Genomic DNA, 23,460 nt, shown 5'->3' on the forward strand with positions numbered 1-23,460 from the left:
GACCCTAATAATACAGTTCTTGGTCATTGCCTGGTAACAGCAAATTTATAACGGGCCATGTCTCAACAGACTAAGAAGTTATTTCAATGACATTTAATAACATTTTGTTTATCCTGAGGACCGAAAGTAAATGAAAATGTGAACAAACCTTAGCTGTAATCAGATGGCGACCACCGGCTCCAGGGACGACCCGCTGATGTAGGCATGTTACCCAGCCTGACACAAAATATTTGTAGGCATCCAAACTCGTATACGCTTTCAGATCAATACCTGTGTATGGCGATGGGTTTTTAACGACATAGGTATACAGATCATGTGGGCCGAAGTCAGGTAAAGACGAGGGCTTCGTGTACTTCCGTACGTCAGTGAACAATCCTGGTGGAAGCAGGTAAACGTCGTTCTCTAAGCCTGCTAACCTCAATTTTTGCAAATACCTCTCCGTCTGCTCGCCCTGTAAATGCCCTACGTCGCTGGATAGTGAAGGTGTTTTCTGCATCTCGCTCCTTTTTCTTTTATGTTTTTCGTTTTTCGCCTTCCTCGCATTCAAACTGATTCGAGCCGTGCCGTCCAAAATGGCAGCGTCACATGACTTGGTCACGTGAGTGAAAAACCTCAATAGAGGCCCATTTCCAGCAACTCTCACTCCAGTGTTCTAATGGTACAATGTGTTTGCTCATTGCCTCAGAAGGCTAATGGATGATTAGAAAACCCTTGTACAATCATGTTAGCACAGCTGAAAACAGTTTAGCTCTTTAGAGAAGCTATAAAACTGACCTTCCTTTGAGCAGATTGAGTTTCTGGAGCATCACATTTGCGGGGTCGATTAAATGCTCAAAATGGCCAGAAAAAATGTCTTGACTATATTTTCTACTCATTTTACAACTTATGGTGGTAAATAAAAGTGTGACTTTTCATGGAAAACACAAAATTGTCTGGGTGACCCCAAACTTTTGAACGGTAGTGTAGGTACGTGGAAACACTGATGAAACAAAGCAAAATAAAATCCAGCACAAGGTTGATATCTTCATATACTTGTTCAGATCCCCTTCAATTGTATGAATGCACTTGCTATACATTAACCCTCTGGGGTATGAGGGTGTTCTCTGGCACTCTCATGATTTTGGTCTGCTCTGATTTTGTCATCAATTTCCACAAATCTAAGCAGCATTTTCAAAGTCGTATGACTGTTTTTGTATTCAGCACAAGTTCAGCTACAATAATATCTCTGTATTATGTATGTCATGATTGTACTTAAAAAAATGATGCTGTTGTAAAAAAACAGTTTTAGAACTGTGTTGGAATGTGTGAAAAAGCATGACCTTACCCATTGTGACAAACTGTTTTGATCACTTGAGGTGATTCTGTTCAGTCTTAGGAATGTATCAAACACAAAACCTGCTGCACTGATTTGGACAATTAACTGGCCATCAAAATATTATGTCCTATTGTTTTGGGATAAAGGGTTGGCAGTGGGAGGGGTATTCAGTCAAGTGTAAAAAATTTCATTCCATTCAATGAGAAGAGTGAAAACCCGTCCAACTGCCATCTCTAAATCCCACCAGATCACGTTACAATGGGTAATGTTTTTTTCACACATTCCAACACAGTTCTAAAACTTTTTTAAAAACAGCTTCATTTATCTGGTATTTGACTTTATTTTGGTATTTGACTCTTTTCAGTGTGTCTTGAAATTAACTCTTGCACTATTTTACTCAGTTCAGAGCCACAATCAACTCTGTTGCACAATTACTCTAAAATTATGCTCCCAATCCAACTCCAAAATTTACTCTCTAAACTCAAAATAGAGCAAAATTAACTATTTTTGAGGAAAATACTTAACTCTGGAAAAATTGTTCAGTCATTTTTCCTGTGTATGTATGACAGCACATGCATATCAACTGATCTGCTCATAATAAATAAGAGAAATATTTACACTCGCTTGAGTTGATCTTCAGCTGGATCGAGTCAAAGTTTTTAAAAAAAATTTATAAAAAATATATATGTATGTATAAATGTATGTACACACACACATATATAACACGGTTCTCAAGACTGAATTGAATTGCTGTCCTGAATCATTTGAAGCACATAAAATCCACGTACCATCTGGAAACAAGTTTTACCTCAAAATAGCTTAAACTATGGCTGACAGATTTTATCCTGTTTATGGTGGGCGTTCCCACCGCAAAAGAGAAACCAATCAAAACCGAAAGAGTGAAAGTGATTATTATGCCGTTACCATGTGAATAGTCTTTTATGAATGCGCAAGTGTGTGCTCAGCACTCCGACTCGGGTTTGACTGAGTAAGGTGACAAGTTTTACATTTCATCTAATTTAGGTAATTTAAAAAAATATAATATTTGGCAGTGGGCACATAGGAAAGTGTAAAATATAAAAAGTTTGTCAATATGTTTATCATGACTGTAGGCTAAAACTCGAAGATATTTACAGTGGTACTTGAAAGTTTGTGAACCCTTTAGAATTTTCTATATTTCTGCATAAATGTGACCTAAAACATCATCAGATTTTCACACAAGTCCTGAAAGTAGATAAAGAGAACCCAGTTAAACAAATGAGACAAAAATATTATATACAAAAATATTGGTCATTTATTTATTGAGGAAAATGATCCAATATTACATATCTGTGAGTGGCAAAAGTATGTGAACCTTGGCTTTCAGTATCTGGTGTGACCCCCTTGTGCAGCAATAACTGCAACTAAACGTTTCCGGTAACTGTTGATCAGTCCTGCACACCGGCTTGGAGGAATTTTAGCCCATTCCTCCATACAGAACAGCTTCAACTCTGGGATGTTGGTGGGTTTCCTCACATGAACTGCTCGCTTCAGGTCCTTCCACAACATTTCCATTGGATTAAGGTCAGGACTTTGACTTGGCCATTCCAAAACATTAACTTTATTCTTCTTTAACCATTCTTTGGTAGAACGACTTGTGTGCTTTGGGTTGTTGTCTTGCTGCATGACCCACCTTCTCTTGAGATTCAGTTCATGGACAGATGTCCTGACATTTTCCTTTAGAATTGGCTGGTATAATTCAGAATTCATTGTTCCATCAATGATGGCAAGCCGTCCTGGCCCAGATGCAGCAAAACAAGCCCGAACCATGATACTACCATCACCATGTTTCACAGATGGGATAAGGTTCTTATGCTGGAATGCAGTGTTTTCCTTTCTCCAAACATAACGCTTCTCATTTTAACCAAAAAGTTCTATTTTGGTCTCATCCATCCACAAAACATTTTTCCAATAGCCTTCTGGCTTGTCCACGTGATCTTTAGCAAACTGCAGACGAGCAGCAATGTTCTTTTGGAGAGCAGTGGCTTTCTCCTTGCAACCCTGCCATGCACACCATTGTTGTTCAGGGTTCTCTTGATGGTGGACTCATGAGCATTAACATTAGCCAATGTGAGAGAGGCCTTCAGTTGCTTAGAAGTTACCCTGGGGTCCTTTGTGACCTCGCCGACGATTACACACCTTGCTCTTGGAGTGATCTTTGTTGGTCGACCACTCCTGGGGAGGGTAACAATGGTCTTGAATTTCCTCCATTTGAACACAATCTGTCTGACTGTGGCTTGGTGGAGTCCAAACTCTTTAGAGATGGTTTTGTAACCTTTTCCAGCCTCATGAGCATCGACAACGATTTTTCTGAGGTCCTCAGAAATCTCCTTTGTTCGTGCCATGATACACTTCCACAAACGTGTTGTGAAGATCAGACTTTGATAGATCCCTGTTCTTTAAATAAAACAGGGTGCCCACTCACACCTGATTGTCATCCCATTGATTGAAAACACCTGACTCTAATTTCACCTTCAAATTAACTGCTAATCCTAGAGGTTCACATGCTTTTTCCACTCACAGATATGTAATATTGGATCATTTTCCTCAATAAATAAATGACCAAGTATAATACTTTTCGTCTCATTTGTTTAACTGGGTTCTCTTTATCTACTTTTAGGACTTTTGTCAAAATCTGATGTTGTTTTAGGTCATATTTATGCAGAAATATAGAAAATTCTAAAGGGTTCACAAACTTTCAAGCACCACTGTATCTAAATACATGACCTACTCATTCTAAACCTGCCAAGCTTTGCTGGCGAAGCTCTCGACCCCAGAGGGTTAACTACCACTTTTTCAGCCTAATCAAATAGGCTTCTGGGCAACCAAAACATGGGATTGGGCAGCACATTGGTGCGATTACCTGCCCAGTAGGCCAACTAATGAATTTATCCTTACTTTACCCCTGACTCTAGATCACAAATTGTCTGCTGACCAAAACAGAATTTGCTGTGGAAAAGCCGGCAGTGACAGAATCAATACACTCACCTGATGCTGGAATGGACATCAGCACATTAAGGAACTTCTTTATGAGTGCAGAGAGAAAGGTCCATTCCCTTTTGGCTCTGCCAAAGTAAAGTTGCATGATGAGCACTAGGTTTCATTCCAACTTTAGATGCGTTTGTTAATCAGAGACAATTTGAAATTTAAAGGAACAGTCCACCGTACTTCCATAATGAAATATGCTCTTATCTGAATTGAGACGAGCTGCTCCGTACCTCTCCGAGCTTTGCGCGACCTCCCAGTCAGTCAGACGCGCTGTCACTCCTGTTAGCAATGTAGCTAGGCTCAGCATGGCCAATGGTATTTTTTGGGGCTGTAGTTAGATGCGACCAAACTCTTCTGCGTTTTTCCTGTTTACATAGGTTTATATGACCAGTGATATGAAACAAATTCAGTTACACAAATTGAAACGTAGCGATTTTCTATGCTATGGAAAGTCCGCACTATAATGACAGGCGTACTAACACCTTCTGCGCGCTTCGGCAACGCATTGATATCTGAGCTCCGTATCAATGCGCTGCCGAAGCGCGCAGAAGGTGTTAGTACGCCTGTCATTATAGTGCGGACTTTCCATAGCATAGAAAATCGCTACGTTTCAATTTGTGTAACTGAACTTGTTTCATATCACTGGTCATATAAACCTATGTAAACAGGAAAAACGCAGAAGAGTTTGGTCGCATCTAACTACAGCCCCAAAAAATACCATTGGCCATGCTGAGCCTAGCTACATTGCTAACAGGAGTGACAGCGCGTCTGACTGACTGGGAGGTCGCGCAAAGCTCGGAGAGGTACGGAGCAGCTCGTCTCAATTCAGATAAGAGCATATTTCATTATGGAAGTACGGTGGACTGTTCCTTTAAATGAAGAGAAACTTCGTACTGTTCAGCAGCTTTTGGATCCATTTTATCAAAGTTCTTCTTTATAAGGTTCCAGTACTTCCGAAGCTTAGGGAATTTTTTCATTTCATGTTGCAGTCGTGACTGTAAAACATTTACATTAAAAATAAAGACATTGCCTCAATCAAAAACAAAAAGTACTGATGCACTACAAAGGAGTTACAACAATCAGCAGAGTACAAAACGAATTGACAATACTGTAGATGTCTACATGGATGGAAATATTTTTTTAATGAATGAACCATGTACCAATAGTCAACCACGTTCGACTATTGAGGAAAATGAGTGAACAGTAGAGCTGTTTATGCATTTACAGCAGAAAATGTTCACAAAGATTAGAGGTCAGTGAATGTTTGATGATCTGGAACACACTCCTATTTCTGTAAGGATCATGAGTGTGGTGCTGCAGTGCTCACCGGCAGGAGGCACATCCACATTTGCAGAGAAATGAGCTCATACACCTGTTCACTGATTACATGTACTTCCTGAGACAAGAAACACACCCATTAGGATTGGACAAAAACACACACTGCTCTCCAAACAGAAAGATCACCAACATTAACAGCTCATAGGATCATTTCAACTCTCAAAACAGGTTACAATAGCTTGATGACCATCTACTATGCTGTATCACAACACTGCCATCTCGTGGACATTTCTAAAATAAGTCATTTTACCAAAGTACTATACTGTACGCAGGTTACTGATTTTGAAAAGGTACTGAAACAAACCAGACTGCTGAAGCAGTGATCAAGGAAGAGCAGCAGAACTGTCTGTTCCCGTAGCGACAGGCCGAGCTCTTCTCCGGTTAGACAGGCCTCTGTGACGCGCTTAAAAAAGTAGGGGAAATGTGTGGGCCTCTTTTTAAAAACCTGAAAAATAGAAAGAGGAAAAGAAGCTGAACAGGGACTGCATACTTGGTTGTGGAAGTAAATGCATCATCCATTCTCTTCACAGACTAGAAACAAAATTCTTAATTCAAAAGTCTGAAGAACTCAGCCATATATGAATTATGGCCTTACAATAATTATTTTAATGAAGGAACAAAAAGAGGCTTCACAATACCTTACAATACAAACTGGGATTTTTTTAAAAATGTATTTTTACCTCGCCGGCGACGGAGTCAGCGGGGCGAGGTATAGACTGGTACCAAAATCCAGAATTGTGACACCCAAAGGCATTTTTGAGACAAAGTCGGCAAACAGTTTTATTTTGTCAATTTGGGTGTGCCGAATTCAAATCTGCAATATGCCGAGCTCTATCTGACCTCTGTTGACCTCTAGAGGTCATTGAACTTTGGGCCTGTAAACGTCTCAGCTGAACCCAGTTTCTCAGCTTTCTAAGGAATGAAATGTACTAAAATGATTAATGAAGTTAGCAAATGGCCTTGTTTGTTAAATGTTTGGGTGCTGAATTCATTTTTCATTTGTAAAACGACATATGACCTCTGATGACCTCAAGGTCATTAAACTTGGCCTATAGGCCTATGCATTTAACAGCATTTTTAAACTGACTTTACTCCCCCAAAAAGAATATGAACAGACAAAAAACAAATAGAAAGGAACAAATACAACATTAAATGCCAGTCCATGTACATGTGACTTACTTTTCACAATGAGAATGCCTAGGCGATCACCTTACATAACATTGCATTACATTTAGCGGTTATTGTTTATACAAAGCTACTGAAAAAAGGACAGATTCAGCAGCATACAAAATGTGGGGGCATACAGGGTATACAGGTTAATCAGGGTTAGTATATATGAGAGTTTTTTCTTTGTTGTTTGTTTTGAACGGGGTAAAGCCTTTACAAAAAACAAACAACAAAGAAAAAAACTCTCATATATACTAACCCTGATTAACCTGTATACCCTGTATGCCCCCACATTTTGTATGCTGCTGAATCTGTCCTTTTTTCAGTAGCTTTGTATAAACAATAACCGCTAAATGTAATGCAATGTTATGTAAGGTGATCGCCTAGGCATTCTCATTGTGAAAAGTAAGTCACATGTACATGGACTGGCATTTAATGTTGTATTTGTTCCTTTCTATTTGTTTTTTGTCTGTTCATATTCTTTTTGGGGGAGTAAAGTCAGTTTAAAAATGCCGTTAAATGCATAGGCCTATAGGCCAAGTTTAATGACCTTGAGGTTATCAGAGGTCATATGTCATTTTGCAAATGAAAAATGAATTCAGCACCCAAACATTTAACAAACAAGGCCATTTGCTAACTTCATTAATCATTTTAGTACATTTCATTCCTTAGAAAGCTGAGAAACTGGGTTCAGCTGAGACGTTTACAGGCCCAAAGTTCAATGACCTCTAGAGGTCAACAGAGGTCAGATAGAGCTCGGCATATTGCAGATTTGAATTCGGCACACCCAAATTGACAAAATAAGACTGTTTGCCGACTTTGTCTCAAAAATGCCTTTAACTCCTTAAATAAGCACTTTTTTGAATTTTGGTACCAGTCTAGTATTGTAATCAGTACGGTTTGTTTGTTTGTCGGTCAACGATCTAGTGTCTAGACAGTTGCACCAATTGACTTTATATTTTCAGGGTAGGTGGGCAATGGTGCGTGCATAGATTACCTGGTTAAATTTTGGGGGTAACTGGGTCAAGGTCACCGGAAAGGGCAACCTTTCGGTCAAAATAACATTTTCCATTATAACTCAAAAAACGGTTGCCAGACATTTACTATTATGAGCATATAGGAACTCCCATATGAGTGATTCCACGCTTATGGGTACTGAAATGGGGACATGAACTTATTTTCAAAAATTCACCTAAAACCATTTCTTTTTTTTTACCATCAGGTCACAAAACATGTAATCTTTAATGAATGATATGTTAAAAGATAACTTTAATTTTCTGAGATGTAATAAAAACATATTTATATGCCAAAGTCAGAACGTAACAGAAGTGTTGTGGACATATATATTCTCAATTTTAACAATGTAGAATTACTTTTTGAAACATAGGAAGGTGATGTTTTAGCAAATATAATTAATAAACATGTGTAGTAGAATAAACATACACATTCTTTCAAGAAGATTAACATGGTATATAGCGAGATTGTAATTAATTTGTAACAGACACGAGATGGACAATCGTAACAGAAGTAATGTAACAGACATCATTTTGGAACTCATAGGCTTGACTTTGGCATATAAATATGTTTTTATTACATCTCAGAAAATTAAAGTTATCTTTTAACATATCATTCATTAAAGATTACATGTTTTGTGACCTGATGGTAAAAAAAAGAAATGGTTTTAGGTGAATAAGTTCATGTCCCCATTTCAGTACCCATAAGCGTGGAATCACTCATATGGCCTTTCATTTGGCACCATGATCTTTGACCTTGAGTGACCTTGAAAGGTCAAACTCAAGGTCACGGATTTTCAGAGGGCTGCAACTTGAAAACGGTTGATGGTAGACAGATATTTACCATGATCAACTTATAGAAAGTGCCGTATGGGCTTTCATTTGGCACCATGACCTTTGATCTTGAGTGACCCTAAAAGGTCAAACTGAAGGTCATGGGTTTTCAAAGGGCTATAACTTTAACATGGTTCATGATAGCCAGATGTTTACCATCAACAACATATAAGAAGTCCCATATGGGCTTTCAGTTGCCATTATGACCTTGAAATGTCAAACTCAAGGTCATGGATTTTTCATAGGACTATCACCTGACAGCTGATGATTGAGAAATATTACCATGATCAACATGTAGGTATAAAATGAGTGCTGCCGAGCGAGGTTTGTTTTGCCTGGCAACACTTGTAGGATTTTGTAATTAGAGTATAGTTTTGTGCACCAATACCACCATGTTTTATATTATGTTGTTCCTTTCCAGTTATTTTATTCTGGCTCATTTATTACAGCAGCCTGGCAAGCCAAGTCAGAGTGCTGTGTTTCACTTCAAAAAGCTGTCAGAATACCTGATTCAAGACAAACGTAACCAAAATGATGTGTATTATATGTAGAACATGGACACTCGTTTACAGTAAAGCAGTTCAAAACTCCTGGAGACATTACACGGTCCTGTGTAATTAAGTAATAAATATTAAATTAGCCAAGCAGTAGTTTGCTACAACGTTAGCATTAGTTAACCAGCCTTCACTAATCAGCAAAAACTCCAACCTTCTAAAAAAGAACGATCAGTCTCTCAGATACAATGCACTACACAGGCAATCACTTCCCCTCATCCCTACACAAACACAATATATCTGAGAGAAAAGGCACGCAAGAGATCAATATGTGGTGTGATTACAGTTTCCATGGTTACAACAGCAGCAGCAGCACGACACATTGGTGGGTATCGCTTTAAGGATTGTGGATACATTGTTGTACTGACACTTCAGCAATTAAATATGATTTAAATATATACACAAGTTGAACGTAGACAGGCCAGCATCTTCTACAGAATCATATAAGAGCATAATGTAAAAAAAACCCAACATATAGCATTTTTACTTCCAGAATCAGGCTACTTAGTTCAATATTCATTCCACACACCAGATAAAATATGGGGGGAGTACACTGGATTGAAAATGGCTACTCTCAGGCCTTTCAATTACATGAAGCCTGCGACGGATAACGTCATCAGCACCCAATTTAAGGTCAAGCGCCCAAAATATGCTACCAAAAGTTAAAAAAAGAAAAAATGTTGATTAAATAAACTTGGCTGCATAAAATCCAATGTCTTGACTTTCTTCTTTAAAAGCACCAAAATTAGCGAGAATTAGCATGTATTTCTCGTAATTGATGTGAAATCCGCACCATTCCCATGCTGTTCCGGGTTCGTTAAGCTAGCCGTAAGCCTCGTGCAGAGCACAAATTCTCCATCAACGGCGATCGGCACGCCATGATTTTGTGGAAGAGCGAGACTCGCGTACCAATGACCAGAGCAGGATTTCCACATTAGGTAAAGCTTCTTTCTTCTTCTTTTATATTGTTTTATGGCAGTTGGCAAACAGCTTTTAGGTGCATTACCGCCACCTTCTGGACTGGAGTGTGAACCAGAATGTTTACTAACCTATTGTGCTAAATTCTCCTAATAATTCCTGTATTATTTAAAAACAGCCCTACATCCCACATTATCTGACCTCAACTGCAATATCTCTCTGATACCTAGTGTCATGATTTAAATCAGGTAAAAGACTGAACAAAAGAGAGCTATTCAGGACACAACTGTGTGTATTTAAGATGCAGCTTACATCTTAGGGTGTATTCAGACCAGGATAGTTCGATAGTTCACTTGCTTTGGTCCGAACCAAATGTTTTTTTTATTTTTTCATTTTGGTGCGGTTCACTTTCACACTGGACATTTTAGTAAGCGGACCAAAATCTGTCAACAAAGCCACGCGCCCTGAGGTCGTTCAGCTATTGGTCAGAGACGACACGCGCACAAAGCGTTAAGTTCAAAAGTAGTCATGGAGGCTTTCCGTGCTGTTATTCTTTTTAATGTCATCAAAGCTATATGTTTTTTCCATTTTTTACTATTTTCACAATTGTGCGATTACTATGCTGTTGTACAAGTAATTTATCAACGACGACGACAAAGGGCAAGGCGGCTACGGAGGATAGCGCTGATGAGCGCACATCATGTTGTGACAGTTCTGGCTCTTCACGCAATAGATGAATTTCTTTTTTGCGTCGCTAGTACCGCCACTTTTTGAAAGAATGTCCCTGATTTTAATGTAGGTCTGACGGAGTTTCTTCAGTTTTAGCCGACATTGTTCTGGGGAGCGCGTGAACCCCTTCTCCTTCATTTTCTCACTGAATACAGCAAACACGTCGGCATTTTTGTGTGTTCTCTCCAAAAGCTCAGATATGTGGACATCTGCCCATATATCCACAAGGGTATGTGTTTCTTCCTCGGCCCACGTTTGCCCCCTACTCATTTTTTGTACTCTGTAGTCTAGCCTACCACTGGTCTGAATGACTGAACGACTGTTGTAAGGTTCCCTTGACAACCGAAACAGTGTTTGCACTTTGCGGTGGAGTGTCAAGACTCTGTTTCCCATAATGCTCGACAAACGACGGAAGCTCCCGAGGTACAAAAAAGCAAAACTGTCGGATTAGGTCCGGTCTGCTTTCACACCTCCAAAAGATCCGCACCAGGGTTCCTTTGGTCCGGACCGAGTCCGACCTTGCAGCTCGGTCTCGGTCCGCTTGTTTGGTCCGGACCAGAGTTCGGTAGTTTGTATTCAGACCAACCCAAAAGGTCCGGACCAAGGGAAATTTGGTTCATAGGTGTGAATACGCCATAAATACACACAGTTGTATTTAAGATGATCTTGTGATGTGACTGAAAAACCTTTTGTGTCACAGGTCTGCTACAGGTTTGTCTCTTTGATGGCAATAATGCAGAACTTGCTTTTTCATTCACAGGCTCCTTTCCTCCAGGCTCTCCTCAGGCCCCAACACATCTTTTAAATACTAACTAACTGTATTCTAAATATTTTTGTCATGTACATGTACATCAAGAGGGATTAATGCTGTAGACATTTTGCAATAAAGGTAAAAATGACACTCATGGATTTCTTTATTTATTCATAGCTTTTTAGCTAAAAAAGCAACAGGTTTAAAAACACCGAGCACTGGGAAAACAGCACTTTGCGCGTGCAGAAAAGCCCAAATTACCCTGGATCACGACGGAAAAAGCCCGAATTCAGAAATACAGGGTGTAGCCCAAATTATGTAACTGAAAGGCCTGACTCCATCCTAAATCCTAGTATTTGGCACTCACCTCCCAAGCAGGAACGTTTTCTCTGAACTTCTCATTAACGATACAGCAGATGGACATCAGATAGCTGTTACTGGACACCTCCGGGCTGTAGTTAACCCACAAGTAATTCTCAAGGTACTGGCTAGAAGATAAATAAATAATAATAATAATTTTAAAAAATGATATTTTATTGACAGACAGACAGACAGATGTCTGTCTCAGAAACTGGGTACTGTCGGGGTACCCCACTAAATATACTCACAGTCAAACTACACAGTTTTGAATGGTGATGTTGATTTTAATTTGAAATAAAATGATGAAAGAAATAATACAGATAAAACTAAATCTTTGATGTGAATACTCTATTCAGAATTTGGCAAGAATTCTGCAAATTTGTAGAAAAATGACAGCTTGACCTGGGACATGATAAATGGTTGACTACATCGCGTTCCCTTAAAAAGGTTGTAGTCCACTGAAAAGTCTACAGTTATCACTAATTGTATTTTAAGTTGTAACTTTATACACTTAAGGATTGGTGTGCTCACAGAATAATCATAACCGTAATAAAACATCATGCAAAATATTTGATCACCGTTGTAACTTCATTTTCCGCAAAACCAAAACCAATACGATCGTGTGTTTTGATCTAAACGGAAAGCCTCAGGGTCAAGGTCACAACCTCACCAAAAGTAGTAACTTAAAATCACTACGCCATATAAAAATTTAGTTATAAATCTGCGATTTTGTTTTTTAAAACCAAAGCTGAAAGTTAGGTATAGAATATGTTTCTTACAGAATGTGTTACGATGGTAGCTGGTCTTGTATGAATTTCTGAGCTATAAAATGAGTTGTGGTCTATTTTTTACCGTAGCGTGTTATTTGTGTGCGGGGAAGGACACACATTAACAATCTGCATGTGTAGAATGGAATTTTCCACTCCAACAGTTAGAAGTTGATCGTGCTTCCATTTGCGGTCTTTCTGTTACACGAGTGATCTGTTCGGACGTTATCACTGAAAAGGTGAGTTTTGACAGTTTTATTTTGTTTTAGTTTTGCAGTATAAGGCAGTAGAATGTTCCTTTTTCATCTTTCTTTCATATTTCGTAATGCTTGCCTATTTTTGGCCAATATTTTTGCAATCATGGTCAATTTAGATCGAACTTTTGATAGAATCTACGGCCAGTCATTTTGCCCCGCCCCCGCTCCGTCCGGTGCGGTAGTGATGTCCTGTTGCTCATGCGCCGCAGCAGAGACCCGCGCGACCTTCAGCCGGTACAGTCGCTGTTCTTTTACCACCGCCGTTATTCTCATCTTTCCGGTGTGTTCTTGATTTTTCCATTGTGTCCTATTTCGCCATATCAAATACCCAAAATGTATAATATTATTCATATTTAAGTGAATAATCAATTCAGTCATCATAACTTGGCATTTTTAACCCAAGCAATCAAAAAGAGGAAATTTATTCAATATTTTCACTCCTCTGTGAAGGAGGGGCTTTAATTCTTCATGATGGTTATTTTATATGGAAATCAATTTTACAAAAGCATTTGAATTGTAATCAAAAAAATTTTCCACAGTGGAGGCCAGATAAAGCAAGATACTATCTTTATTCTTATTAAACATGACAAAAGAAACATTGAGTGTTAGGTAAATGCAAAAAAAAAAAAATAGTAAAATTTATTTTTGACCATAATGTCCCAAATGAGAGACCAGTTTCTGAGACGGACCCATTATTTATATATTATATATATATAAATTATACACACACACACACACACACACGGATAAGAATGAAAAATATTAAAAAAGTCTGAAAAAAGCCAGGGGTTTGGGGGCCGCAGGCACTCAGCAGGGCCCCGGGGCAGAGCCCCAGTGGGGGCCCAGGGGGCGGGAGCTAATGATTTTTGGCTTTTTTTTTTTTTTTACCCCAAAACCATTAATTTTATCAGCAAACATTTGCAATTTATTTGGAAATAAATTCCCCTTCTTGGTGGACTCCCAGGTGAAAATGATTAATATGGTACAAGAGACTTGTTTTTAATCAATTCACATTTGATGATTTCAAAAAAAATCAATGCACCTTTTAATATAAACGAGCTCTACAGTATTATATTTCTGCATTTTTGCTATTCGTGTCTTTGAATACTCTAATCCTTTAAAATGAAGTGCAAACCAGAAAAAAGTTCTATCATATAATTCTCTTAAGCTTTCTTCTGATGTTATCATGGTAGCAGGAGCTCTTGCATATTAAGCAGGCAACATTCAACATCACTCATCACTTCCCTTTCAACTGTTGTGTGTACTAACTAGGTTTTATCTGGACAGGATGCTGTGTAATGTAATACAGATACCATACGGTCAATGTGAAGATCGAGATGGTGATTTTGAATTAAAGAACAGGCATGTACAATGGGCATTACATATTGGACATTTTTTTTAAATCAAAACCTATAAGTTCATCTCGGCCTAAAAAATTTGGGCAGACGCTCCCGCACGGCACATGCCAACAATTCCCCCCCCCGTCCCCCTATTAAATGAGCAATAAGTAGGAGAGTTATATACGGTATCATACCTAAAATTTTATCAGAAATATAGATATGATTCTATGATTCTCCCCAACATGCTACATTAGATAAGCTAACCCCATTTATAAAAGATACACACTTGTATTTTATATATATAAAATTTTCGACCTGCCTTTGTGGTTTTTGGTGTATATGTGAAGTTCGATAGTCCTTGCCCCTCTACTAGTGTAGTTTATCATGTCAGAACACAATAAGCAAAGTACTTTTCCTGGGACGTCTATTTTCCGTATGTGATCACCGAGCTTTGTTGTGACAGTCTGCTTGTCGATCTCGACAGTCAGTGTTCTTTCTAACCAAGCCCATCGAAAACAGCTCTTTATTCCTGCACCTTTATCAATCTCCCTTGCTCGATCCTCTTCTTTCTTATCTAGGATTTTTGCCATTGTCGATATGCTAAAATATCCCACCTGAATACGTGTCTTTCCGATGTTACCAATGCGTATCGTCAAAACAGTGTGTACGGGTCGGTGAACAGCGATTGCAAGCCACGCGTGGAGAGCATGCGCACTTGTGTTTATACACTGCACGCGATGGGATTTCCCGAAACTTCTACCGCAAATAAGTCGAACACTGTCGCAAAAGTGAATGTTAATTACGACATGTCGAAAGACTTGAGTGTGTTAACCCGGAGCCCACCAAGAATCAAGACGTTATAAGGTGACCACAGACCGTTAACCATACACCCCCCCACCCCTGAAAATTTCTCAACGGATTTACATCGATCTCAAAAACGATCATTTTGGTATGAAAAAGTCAGAAATCCGCCGCTCGGCAGAAAATTCTCATCCTTGATATATATGGTCTAATTCCACAATGTCAGGTATGCAATGACAGACAGACAGACAAAGAAAAGAAATCCAAATCCCACCTAAATTCCAGCAACATGATTTTTCTGATTGCAAATCTGAAGGGAAAAAAAAAAAAGAGACACAGTTTGAATAAAGTTCAAAAATACATATAGCAGGGAAAAAAAAAAAAAGTTTGTTTAAAAAAATAAAACACCAAGTGAATTTTCAATGCAACATCACTGCCTACTTACTTTGATTTGAGAATCTCATTTTGATAAATGTCCTCAATGACCTGAAGAAAAAAACATGCAATAATATCAAAAACTGCCAATTTCACTTTAAACAATTTGTCCTAAAAATCCTGATATACAAACTGAACTGAAATTAAAGCCTCATCATCATGAACTCCTAAACCCCTGAGCTATGAAATTAAAGGGCCCATGGCATGGTGGTTTGTTGATGCTTTAAACGGGCTCGTGGAGGTTTCCGGATGTTATATCCGCAGCCTTTCTCGAAATGAACCCTCGGCACGTAAATATAGCCTCCTGGGAGAAAGCCCCATTTCAGCGCTTTTCCCAGTGCGTCGTTTTGCTAATGAGAAGCAGGAGGCGGGGAAGGGTAGAGGGTGGGGGCGGGCCATGGGGGGAGGGGCTTGACCAAGCTGCGCGCGCACATACTCGCTGCTATCAGCGCCTGTAGCCACGCTGCTAAGACAAAACCCCGTTCTCCCTCGGACTCCTTTCGTAAACTCAACGTGACACAGAGAACAGAGAGTGAGAGTGTTCGGAGTGGTAGTTTACGAACGTATAATACCCTAGGCTTGAACACGCACTCCATAACCAAAGAGGATAGAAGCAGCAACTACAGCAACATATCGCTTATCCAACAGAAGACATGCATTGCGGAGCAATAGTCAAACATAAGCGCATAAGTTACAGTCAATTTCCAGACTAAACTCAGTTTAACAGAGCATGCTGCATGCTCTTTAGTTTTGTAGCGCAGATTACCTGGCTAACTGCAGGAAGCGGTTAGCTGCACAGCTAATGTAGCCATTGCTAGGCTAACGCACCGATTTTAAAACACGGCAAAACGACCAGTTATACACTTACTTGTTCGGTGTTTGTTGCTGATGCGGCAGGGATGCTTGGTACGGACCCAGGCTTCAGTGACAGTTGATGTGCAAAACCTGCCCTGTACTGTCCCAAGTTGTGGAAACATTCCTCAGGAAAATGCTTCCGACAAACATACACCGTCTTAGGTAGACTCGACGGCGTATTATTGAAGTAAATAAAATTAAGCCACTGCGTCTTCAGGGGCTCTCCCGTCGGCAGGAAAAACAGACTCTTTTCTGTGTTGTCACATCCATGTACAGCGCAATTTCCATGTTTCGCTCGCTTAGGTGGTGCCATGTTGTTGTGTCCTCTATGGTCTCCTCACTACAACTGGGCGGGGCAATTCATACAGTGGGTGGGAATCCAGAGGGGGGGCGTGGGGATCATCTCCCTTGCTGACGTAGTAAAGGGAAGAGTTTATCAACGCGCCGTTTTGACGCGCCATTCTCAAATGTTGGGCATAGTTTGGTTTACACATTATGAAATTTCTAGCCACTGGGGTGACTTAAGAAGGTCAGAGGAACTCATTTTAACGTTAAAAAACCTCAGAAAGTGAAAATTTCATGCCATGGGACCTTTAAGATTAACCATATGACATGCATTAAGAAAAAATCAGAAAGCAAATAAAATGTCCATTTCATACTCAAGCATCATGTTACATCATTCAGAAACTAGCGATACTTATAACACCGTATACACACTGACCACGATTCAGCATTAGTGTAACGGTTTGTACAGATGCCTGATGTTTACACTGTTTATCAGTAAGTGATACACAATAAAAACAGTAATGATTTACATCATGTTTAACACAGCAGTTACTCTTCTGTGACACAAATCATGTGTTACATACCTTAGAATCAAACGGTAGTTTATTCTTTGCGTGAGGAGCCCAATATTTATTTGAGAGCTAAAAAAAAGAGAATAGAACAGACAAGAGAAACCAGCCATGAGGAGTGCAAAATGGAGGACACAGAAAAAGATCATTACGATATCAAATTCAAACACTGACAAAGACTTTGCAATGAACAGCACGCTTCATGCTTTCTCATTAGTGCATTTGAAAATAAAAACCTAAACAATCATTTTATTAAACAGAATATGCTCTTCTTCATCAGTGGTTTATTAGGTAACTTGTGTTAGTGTATTTTGTAGTATTCATCTGCTGCAATGCAGAATTTGTTAGCCTAATTCTACAACAACAATCTTTATCACCCCTTATTAGCGCTATTTACATTTTCTAAATAGATATTTTTCATAAGTTTTAATAAAATAGACTGAGGGCACTGGGAAGCTGAAATAACCCGAGATGGCTAAAAAATGGCAGGTTGTCAGCTTTAAGGAAAGTGTCATCTAAAGTCATGCATTTACACACTTTCCACAGAAAACATAAAAACAAACACTTCACATACCAGTAAAAAAAATTTTTTTAAAAAGCCTTGCATAACAGTGGTATTATCTGAATGTGTATTCAAATAAAGAATTAACTAGTAGCTGTTAATTAAGAAAATTGTGTTTTGAGCAATTCCAGCGTTATGGACGTGACACTTGAACTCAAAATGGCAACAAATGACCCAGTGCATGTTTTATTGTCTCCCAGTATTTAAACAGGTGTTGCATATTTTAAGGCTGTACCATACTGGAGAAGTGATAGAACAAGAACAATTCCCATAGTACATCTAGGGCATGCCAGAAAACGCCAATAAAAGACACGTTATGGATGTGACAGAAAAAGTATCACTTTTCTTGGGTTACTGTACATTTTTATCAAACTCTGTGAAATTGTAAACCTAATGTCGAAATGGAGATATCCATTTGATAGAGGGGTCCAAGGTGAATATTAAAAAATCTTTGTTTAGAATATTTTGTATTTCATGCAGAGTTTCGGAAGGAAAAGTCAGCGTTATGGATGTGACGAAATTCCGTTATGGATGTGACGCGTCTGAAATAGACATGGCATATGTTTAGAAAATCAGCAATTTAACCACCATAACCCTTTGAAAAACTCTCTAAATATCAGCTAAAACTATCAAAGTTCTTAAATAATATTTAGGATGGCTATTGTTTTGCTGTTTTGTGGATTTTAGCATACATTTCTGTGGCTTGTGGCAATAATATAGAATTGTACATGATCAAAGTTGATTTTAGCTTGGGGTTTACATTATAAGAAAGAAAGACTGACAGTGACATATTAGGTTGGTTACAAATTGGTTCAACTTATTCACATCTGTAAAATACAGGCCTAGGTGATATCTCTGGGAGTGGTTTTGATGTATTACATGTTGCTTTATTTTTGCATGACATGGAATTGCCCTTTTACTTTAAGTTTCTAGTATGTCCACTGGTGAGAGACACCACATGACCACCGGATTATCTGAGCAGGGTTCCCGCTGGTGCTCGTCACGCTTGTCACTGACGAACAGAAAATTACTAGTAGTCGTTTGTGACTCATGTATTTATCATCTTTATCATAACTCAGATTTTACAGAAATCCCTCCGTTTGCAACCCCAGTGAAGAGACGGTGGGAAGCCAGAGTGTAAACAATGAGCACATGCTTGTGACCAATAAAAAAAAAAATCGACTACATAATGACCAAATGCCAATGGGCACCAAGCTTTTGACCAATCACAGTGCGTCTTAATCGGCCTGGTGTGGTGGTGTAATCACCTCTGCGTGAACCAAACAATGGCGCAGTCTAAGCTGATGAAGTTTTGTAAGCTTCTTCAAGCACTGAAGATGATTTAAGTGCTGAAACAGCCATGAGGGGAGGCACAATCAGAGCCCCGACTGTCCCCAAGCACGTCGGACAGTGTCAATAATGCAGGGGTTGGTTATCCCCCCCCCCCAAAAAAAAACAAATCCAAAGTGAAAGTACTGTCAGCTAGTAAGTGACTGGACGGCTCTGTTTCGGGCTGTGTGGTGTGTTGAGTTCCTGTGGCTAACTAACATATAATGAACAAGAGTGCTCTGAGAGCACAATACCCCCCCACTGACAACTATGCCATATCTCTGGTAAAACGCAACCGAATTGAACGAAATTGCAATATGCGTATTACCAACATATAATAAAGAATCCTGCCAAGTTTCGTGAAATTCCTCCAAGAATTGTGAGAAGGGTTGATTTCAGAAGGTGAGTACCCTTCCTGGGATGGACGGACAGACATTGCCACGATATAATCCCCCTTCGGGCCTTTCATTTCATTACCAAAAAAAAAAAAACAACTTTTTTTGCCAAATTACATGAAATTCCTCCAAAAATTATGAGGGAAGTTGATTTCAGAAAGGTTTCATCAAGAAACCTTGATGAAATTGCCAAAGTACAAGTTTGTTAATAATCAAGGGCATAACTCCGGCAAAATTTGCCCAAATTAAACGAAACGTGCATATAAAGCCTAGGTCACAACCGGACGTACGATTTTTTGGCCGTGCGATTTTTGGCGTTTCCCCAAATCGCTGCGTTTTTTTTGTTCATGGAGAAAGACGCACGTTGGCCGTAAGTTTGTCTTGGAACCTGAAAAAAACGTAAGCGCCCGTAGAGTTTGTTTGACATGACAAAGAACCTCTGCAGCCAGTCTACAGCTTGAAAATCAGCACGTCACACGCGCGCCCTCCGTGCGTTTCACGCGCGCCCTTCGTGCGTTTCTTGCGTTTTTTGCACGTAGACCGGCCGTAGGAGCACGTCCGGCCGGTTGTGACCGAGGCTTAACTGTCATATAACAAAGCCTTTTGCCAAGTTTGGTGAAACTCCTCCATAAATTGTGAGAGGAGTTGATTTCAGAAGAACATACACCCTCATGAACTTGTCAAAGTACAAGTTATTTAATCAAAGGCCAAAACTCTGGTAAAAATGTTCACAAACAAAAAACAAAATCACAATATGCGTATTACCGTCATATAACAAGGCCTTTTGCCAAGCTTTGAGAAATTCGTCCAAAAATTGTGAGAGGAGTTGAAGTCAGAAGGAAAAACACTCATGAAACTGTCAGTTTAATTTTGTTAATCAAGGGCCAGTGTTGTAGTCGAGTCACTAAACCTCGAGTCCGAGTCCAGTCTCAAGTCTCCAGTGTTCAAGTCCAAGTCATTAAAAAAAAAAACAACATTAAAGTCGAGTCCACTATTGATCTGAGTCAAGTCCAAGACTCCAACCGCACCATTTGACGGTGTCTGTTTTAGCCCCATTAACATTAGTTTGTTCTTGAACATGACGTGACCAGGTGAATGTGCTTCTCTTTGTCAGGGAGTGTGAAGTATTCTGTCAGAGATGGTTGGGAGACGGATGAAAGTGCAGAAAGTGTGTTTATTAATACAAGTGAAGATGGTAAACAATCCAGAACGCCAGGCAAAATAGTAAAACAGTGAAACAGGCAATAGGTCGAGCGAGGCACAAACAGGCTATCGTAGACTCGGCAGAATCAAAGACAAGAAACAGGAAATCAGGGATCAAGAAACCAAACAAGGAAATAAGGCTCTGTAATGTGTCAGCAACACAACCCAATACTTCGCAAAGTAAGTTTGTTTTCACAGTTTTTATATCGGTGTGCTGATTGTGCTTTAATCCTGTGCCGGTGCGAGTCGTTTACAGTGCTCGAGCAAGAGTCCGCTTGGCGTCCGCACTGTCCGAACTGCACTCGAGAGTCTATCTGATGCATGCGCCAAGGCACGCAGATGTGACATGAAATTAGTATAAAAATTAATGTAGATATAAATATCTTATGGCAAATTATTATGGCATGTTATAAAAAATAAAGAAAAAATCAGAGTCCGAATGCAGTTAATGCACGAATCCGAGTCAAAGACAGCGTCGAGTCGGACTCGAGTACTACAAGCCTGTCAAGGGCCACAACTTTGGTAAAATGTGACCAAATTTAACGAAATTAAAATATGCATATTACCGACATATAACGATGCCTTTTACCAAGTTTGGTGAAATTCCTCCATAAATTGAGAGAGGAGTTGATGTCAGAAGGTGAGTGCCCTTCCCGGGACGCACAGACGTCGCCACGACATAATCCTCCTCTCATTAGTGCATTTGAAAATAAAAATCTAAACAATCATTTTATTAAACAGAATATGCTCTTCATCAGTGGTTTATTAGGTAACTTGTGTCCATGTATTTTGTAGTATTCATCTGCTGCAATGAAGAATTTGTTAGCCTAATTCTACAACAACAATATCACCCCTTATTAGCGCTATTTACATTTTCTGAATAGATATTTTTTAATAACAAGTTTTAATAAAATAGACTGACGGCACTGGGAACCTGAGATGTTATCCTTCAGGCGTTTCGGCCAGCGGGGGATAAAAACGCGGGGTGTTCGGTTCATAAATCTAAGAGAAAATTGGATTCCAGCACTGTTGGTTGTTTCGAGACTCTTCTCGACCCTGTTCAATTCTAAGCGGAGGTGGACAGTAATGAATTACATTTACTTGAGTACTGTACTTAAGTACACTGAGTATCTGTACTTTACTTGAGTATTATTTTTTTGGAAACTTATGACTTTAACTTCACTACATTTGAAAGGCAAATATCGTACTTTTTACTCCACTACATTTCTATCAAGGTCCTCGTTACTATGAAGCGGCTTTGAAAGTGGATGTTTTTTTCTTTTCTTTTCTAAAACAATTGTTTTTTTCGCCGGTGACACTGAGACAGCCGATCAGTAATCACTAGGGTCACGTCACGTCCATAGACTGTATAAAATCAAGTTCAATGATTTCTCAGCAGCATTATTTGAACACGATCAATTGATGGCAGAATGGAAGGAGGCGGTTCTTCTTGAGAATGCTCTGGGGAAAGGATTAAAGACTTGTTTTGTTTTAAATGTTTGCTTAAAATGAACCACATCATGGCCTCCAAAAACTCGCCGCCCAACCCGCAGAAGCATATTGAGGGATATAAACATTTTCTTCCAAGAGAAAGCTTGCAATAAAGCTGTCTGTGCTTTTAGAGCTAGCGATAACGTTGCAATAGCTATACAGTCTGGTTAGTCAAATGACTTTCTATGGATTTGGCCGCCAAGTTGCCGTAGCCTTGTCCATGGCTAACGTTAACACACAGCTAGTTAACTTGGATACTGTTAGTTAGCGTGTAAAAACGGAGTTACGCTAACATGAATAACATTAACTTATCTGAAGTCCTTTCGGAAATGTGTTTTGGCATAATCTTGCCAAATAAACAGAATGTAGAAATATTTCTGTTCTAGAGTAGCTTTAGCTACCCAGTATGATTTTGAGTTTGAAAAGAGTTTGCTGGCATGTCAGGTGGAACTTCACTGATTAGCTAGCTTAAAGCTCATAGGCAACGGTTTTAATTTAATGCACATTTGAAACTTTATATGTTAAAAAACCCTCTGTAATTTTCTTCTGGTCCCAAGAAGTATTGTTAATCAGTAATAATTAAAATAAGTTAGCGCGGTTCGTGGCGAATTTCTGTTCGGCTATTTTCGTGACCACTCGGCGCGTGACGTCATTTAAGACAAACAAACCGCTTGAGTTGAGTCCACTTCCGTTTACTTACATTGCCGCTCGGCTTGAGTGCAGACGTGTGTTCAGGAATTTCCAAAGAAAAACCATGCCTTATTGTTGTGCGGTGAACTGTAACAACGGGACCGGTTCAGGAAGACGTTTTTACCTTTTTCCGAGACAGGAGAAGAGGCAGAGAGAGTGGATTGGCTTTTTCTGAAAAAGGAGAAGAGGCGGCTCGAGAGGGTTGGCTTTTTCCGAAAAAGGAGAAGAGGCGGCTCGAGAGGGTTGGCTTTTTCCGAAAGAGGAGACGAGGCGGCGAGAGTGGATTGTGCGCGTGAAACAAAATCAAGCAGTCAAAGAAGAAACGGAGCAGCAACGCTCAAGCAAAAAGGAGAAGATTGGAGGTAAACATTTTCACTTTTGCTTGCAACTGACAAGTCAATAATCCTGAGGGATCCTCTACAATCACTGTGGAAATGAGACAAAGGGATATTTCCTCGTTTAGAGTCGGCTATAA

The 23,460-nt window shown here is 39.4% G+C and overlaps 1 protein-coding gene across 4 annotated transcripts in view; it reads right to left on the bottom strand.

The window, feature by feature from the left end:
• The window catches only part of aqr (aquarius intron-binding spliceosomal factor), a 151,428-nt gene that overhangs the window by 118,095 nt on the left and 9,873 nt on the right, over positions 1-23,460 (bottom strand). For 3 of the 4 annotated variants that reach the window (XM_060934598.1, XM_060934596.1, XM_060934597.1), the window contains exons 3-10: positions 17,331-17,387; positions 15,617-15,657; positions 15,446-15,481; positions 12,014-12,134; positions 5,985-6,125; positions 5,670-5,738; positions 5,237-5,337; positions 4,343-4,419 (exon numbers count right to left, since the gene is read on the bottom strand). In XM_060934598.1, coding sequence (XP_060790581.1) covers positions 4,343-4,419; positions 5,237-5,337; positions 5,670-5,738; positions 5,985-6,125; positions 12,014-12,134; positions 15,446-15,481; positions 15,617-15,657; positions 17,331-17,387 — 643 coding nt within the window. The remainder of the gene's footprint in view (positions 1-4,342; positions 4,420-5,236; positions 5,338-5,669; positions 5,739-5,984; positions 6,126-12,013; positions 12,135-15,445; positions 15,482-15,616; positions 15,658-17,330; positions 17,388-23,460) is intronic. The other variant, XM_060934600.1, reaches the window with a different exon arrangement.

This window comes from Neoarius graeffei, chromosome 11 (genome assembly GCF_027579695.1).
Source record: "Neoarius graeffei isolate fNeoGra1 chromosome 11, fNeoGra1.pri, whole genome shotgun sequence".
NCBI classification, from domain to species: Eukaryota; Metazoa; Chordata; class Actinopteri; order Siluriformes; family Ariidae; genus Neoarius; species Neoarius graeffei.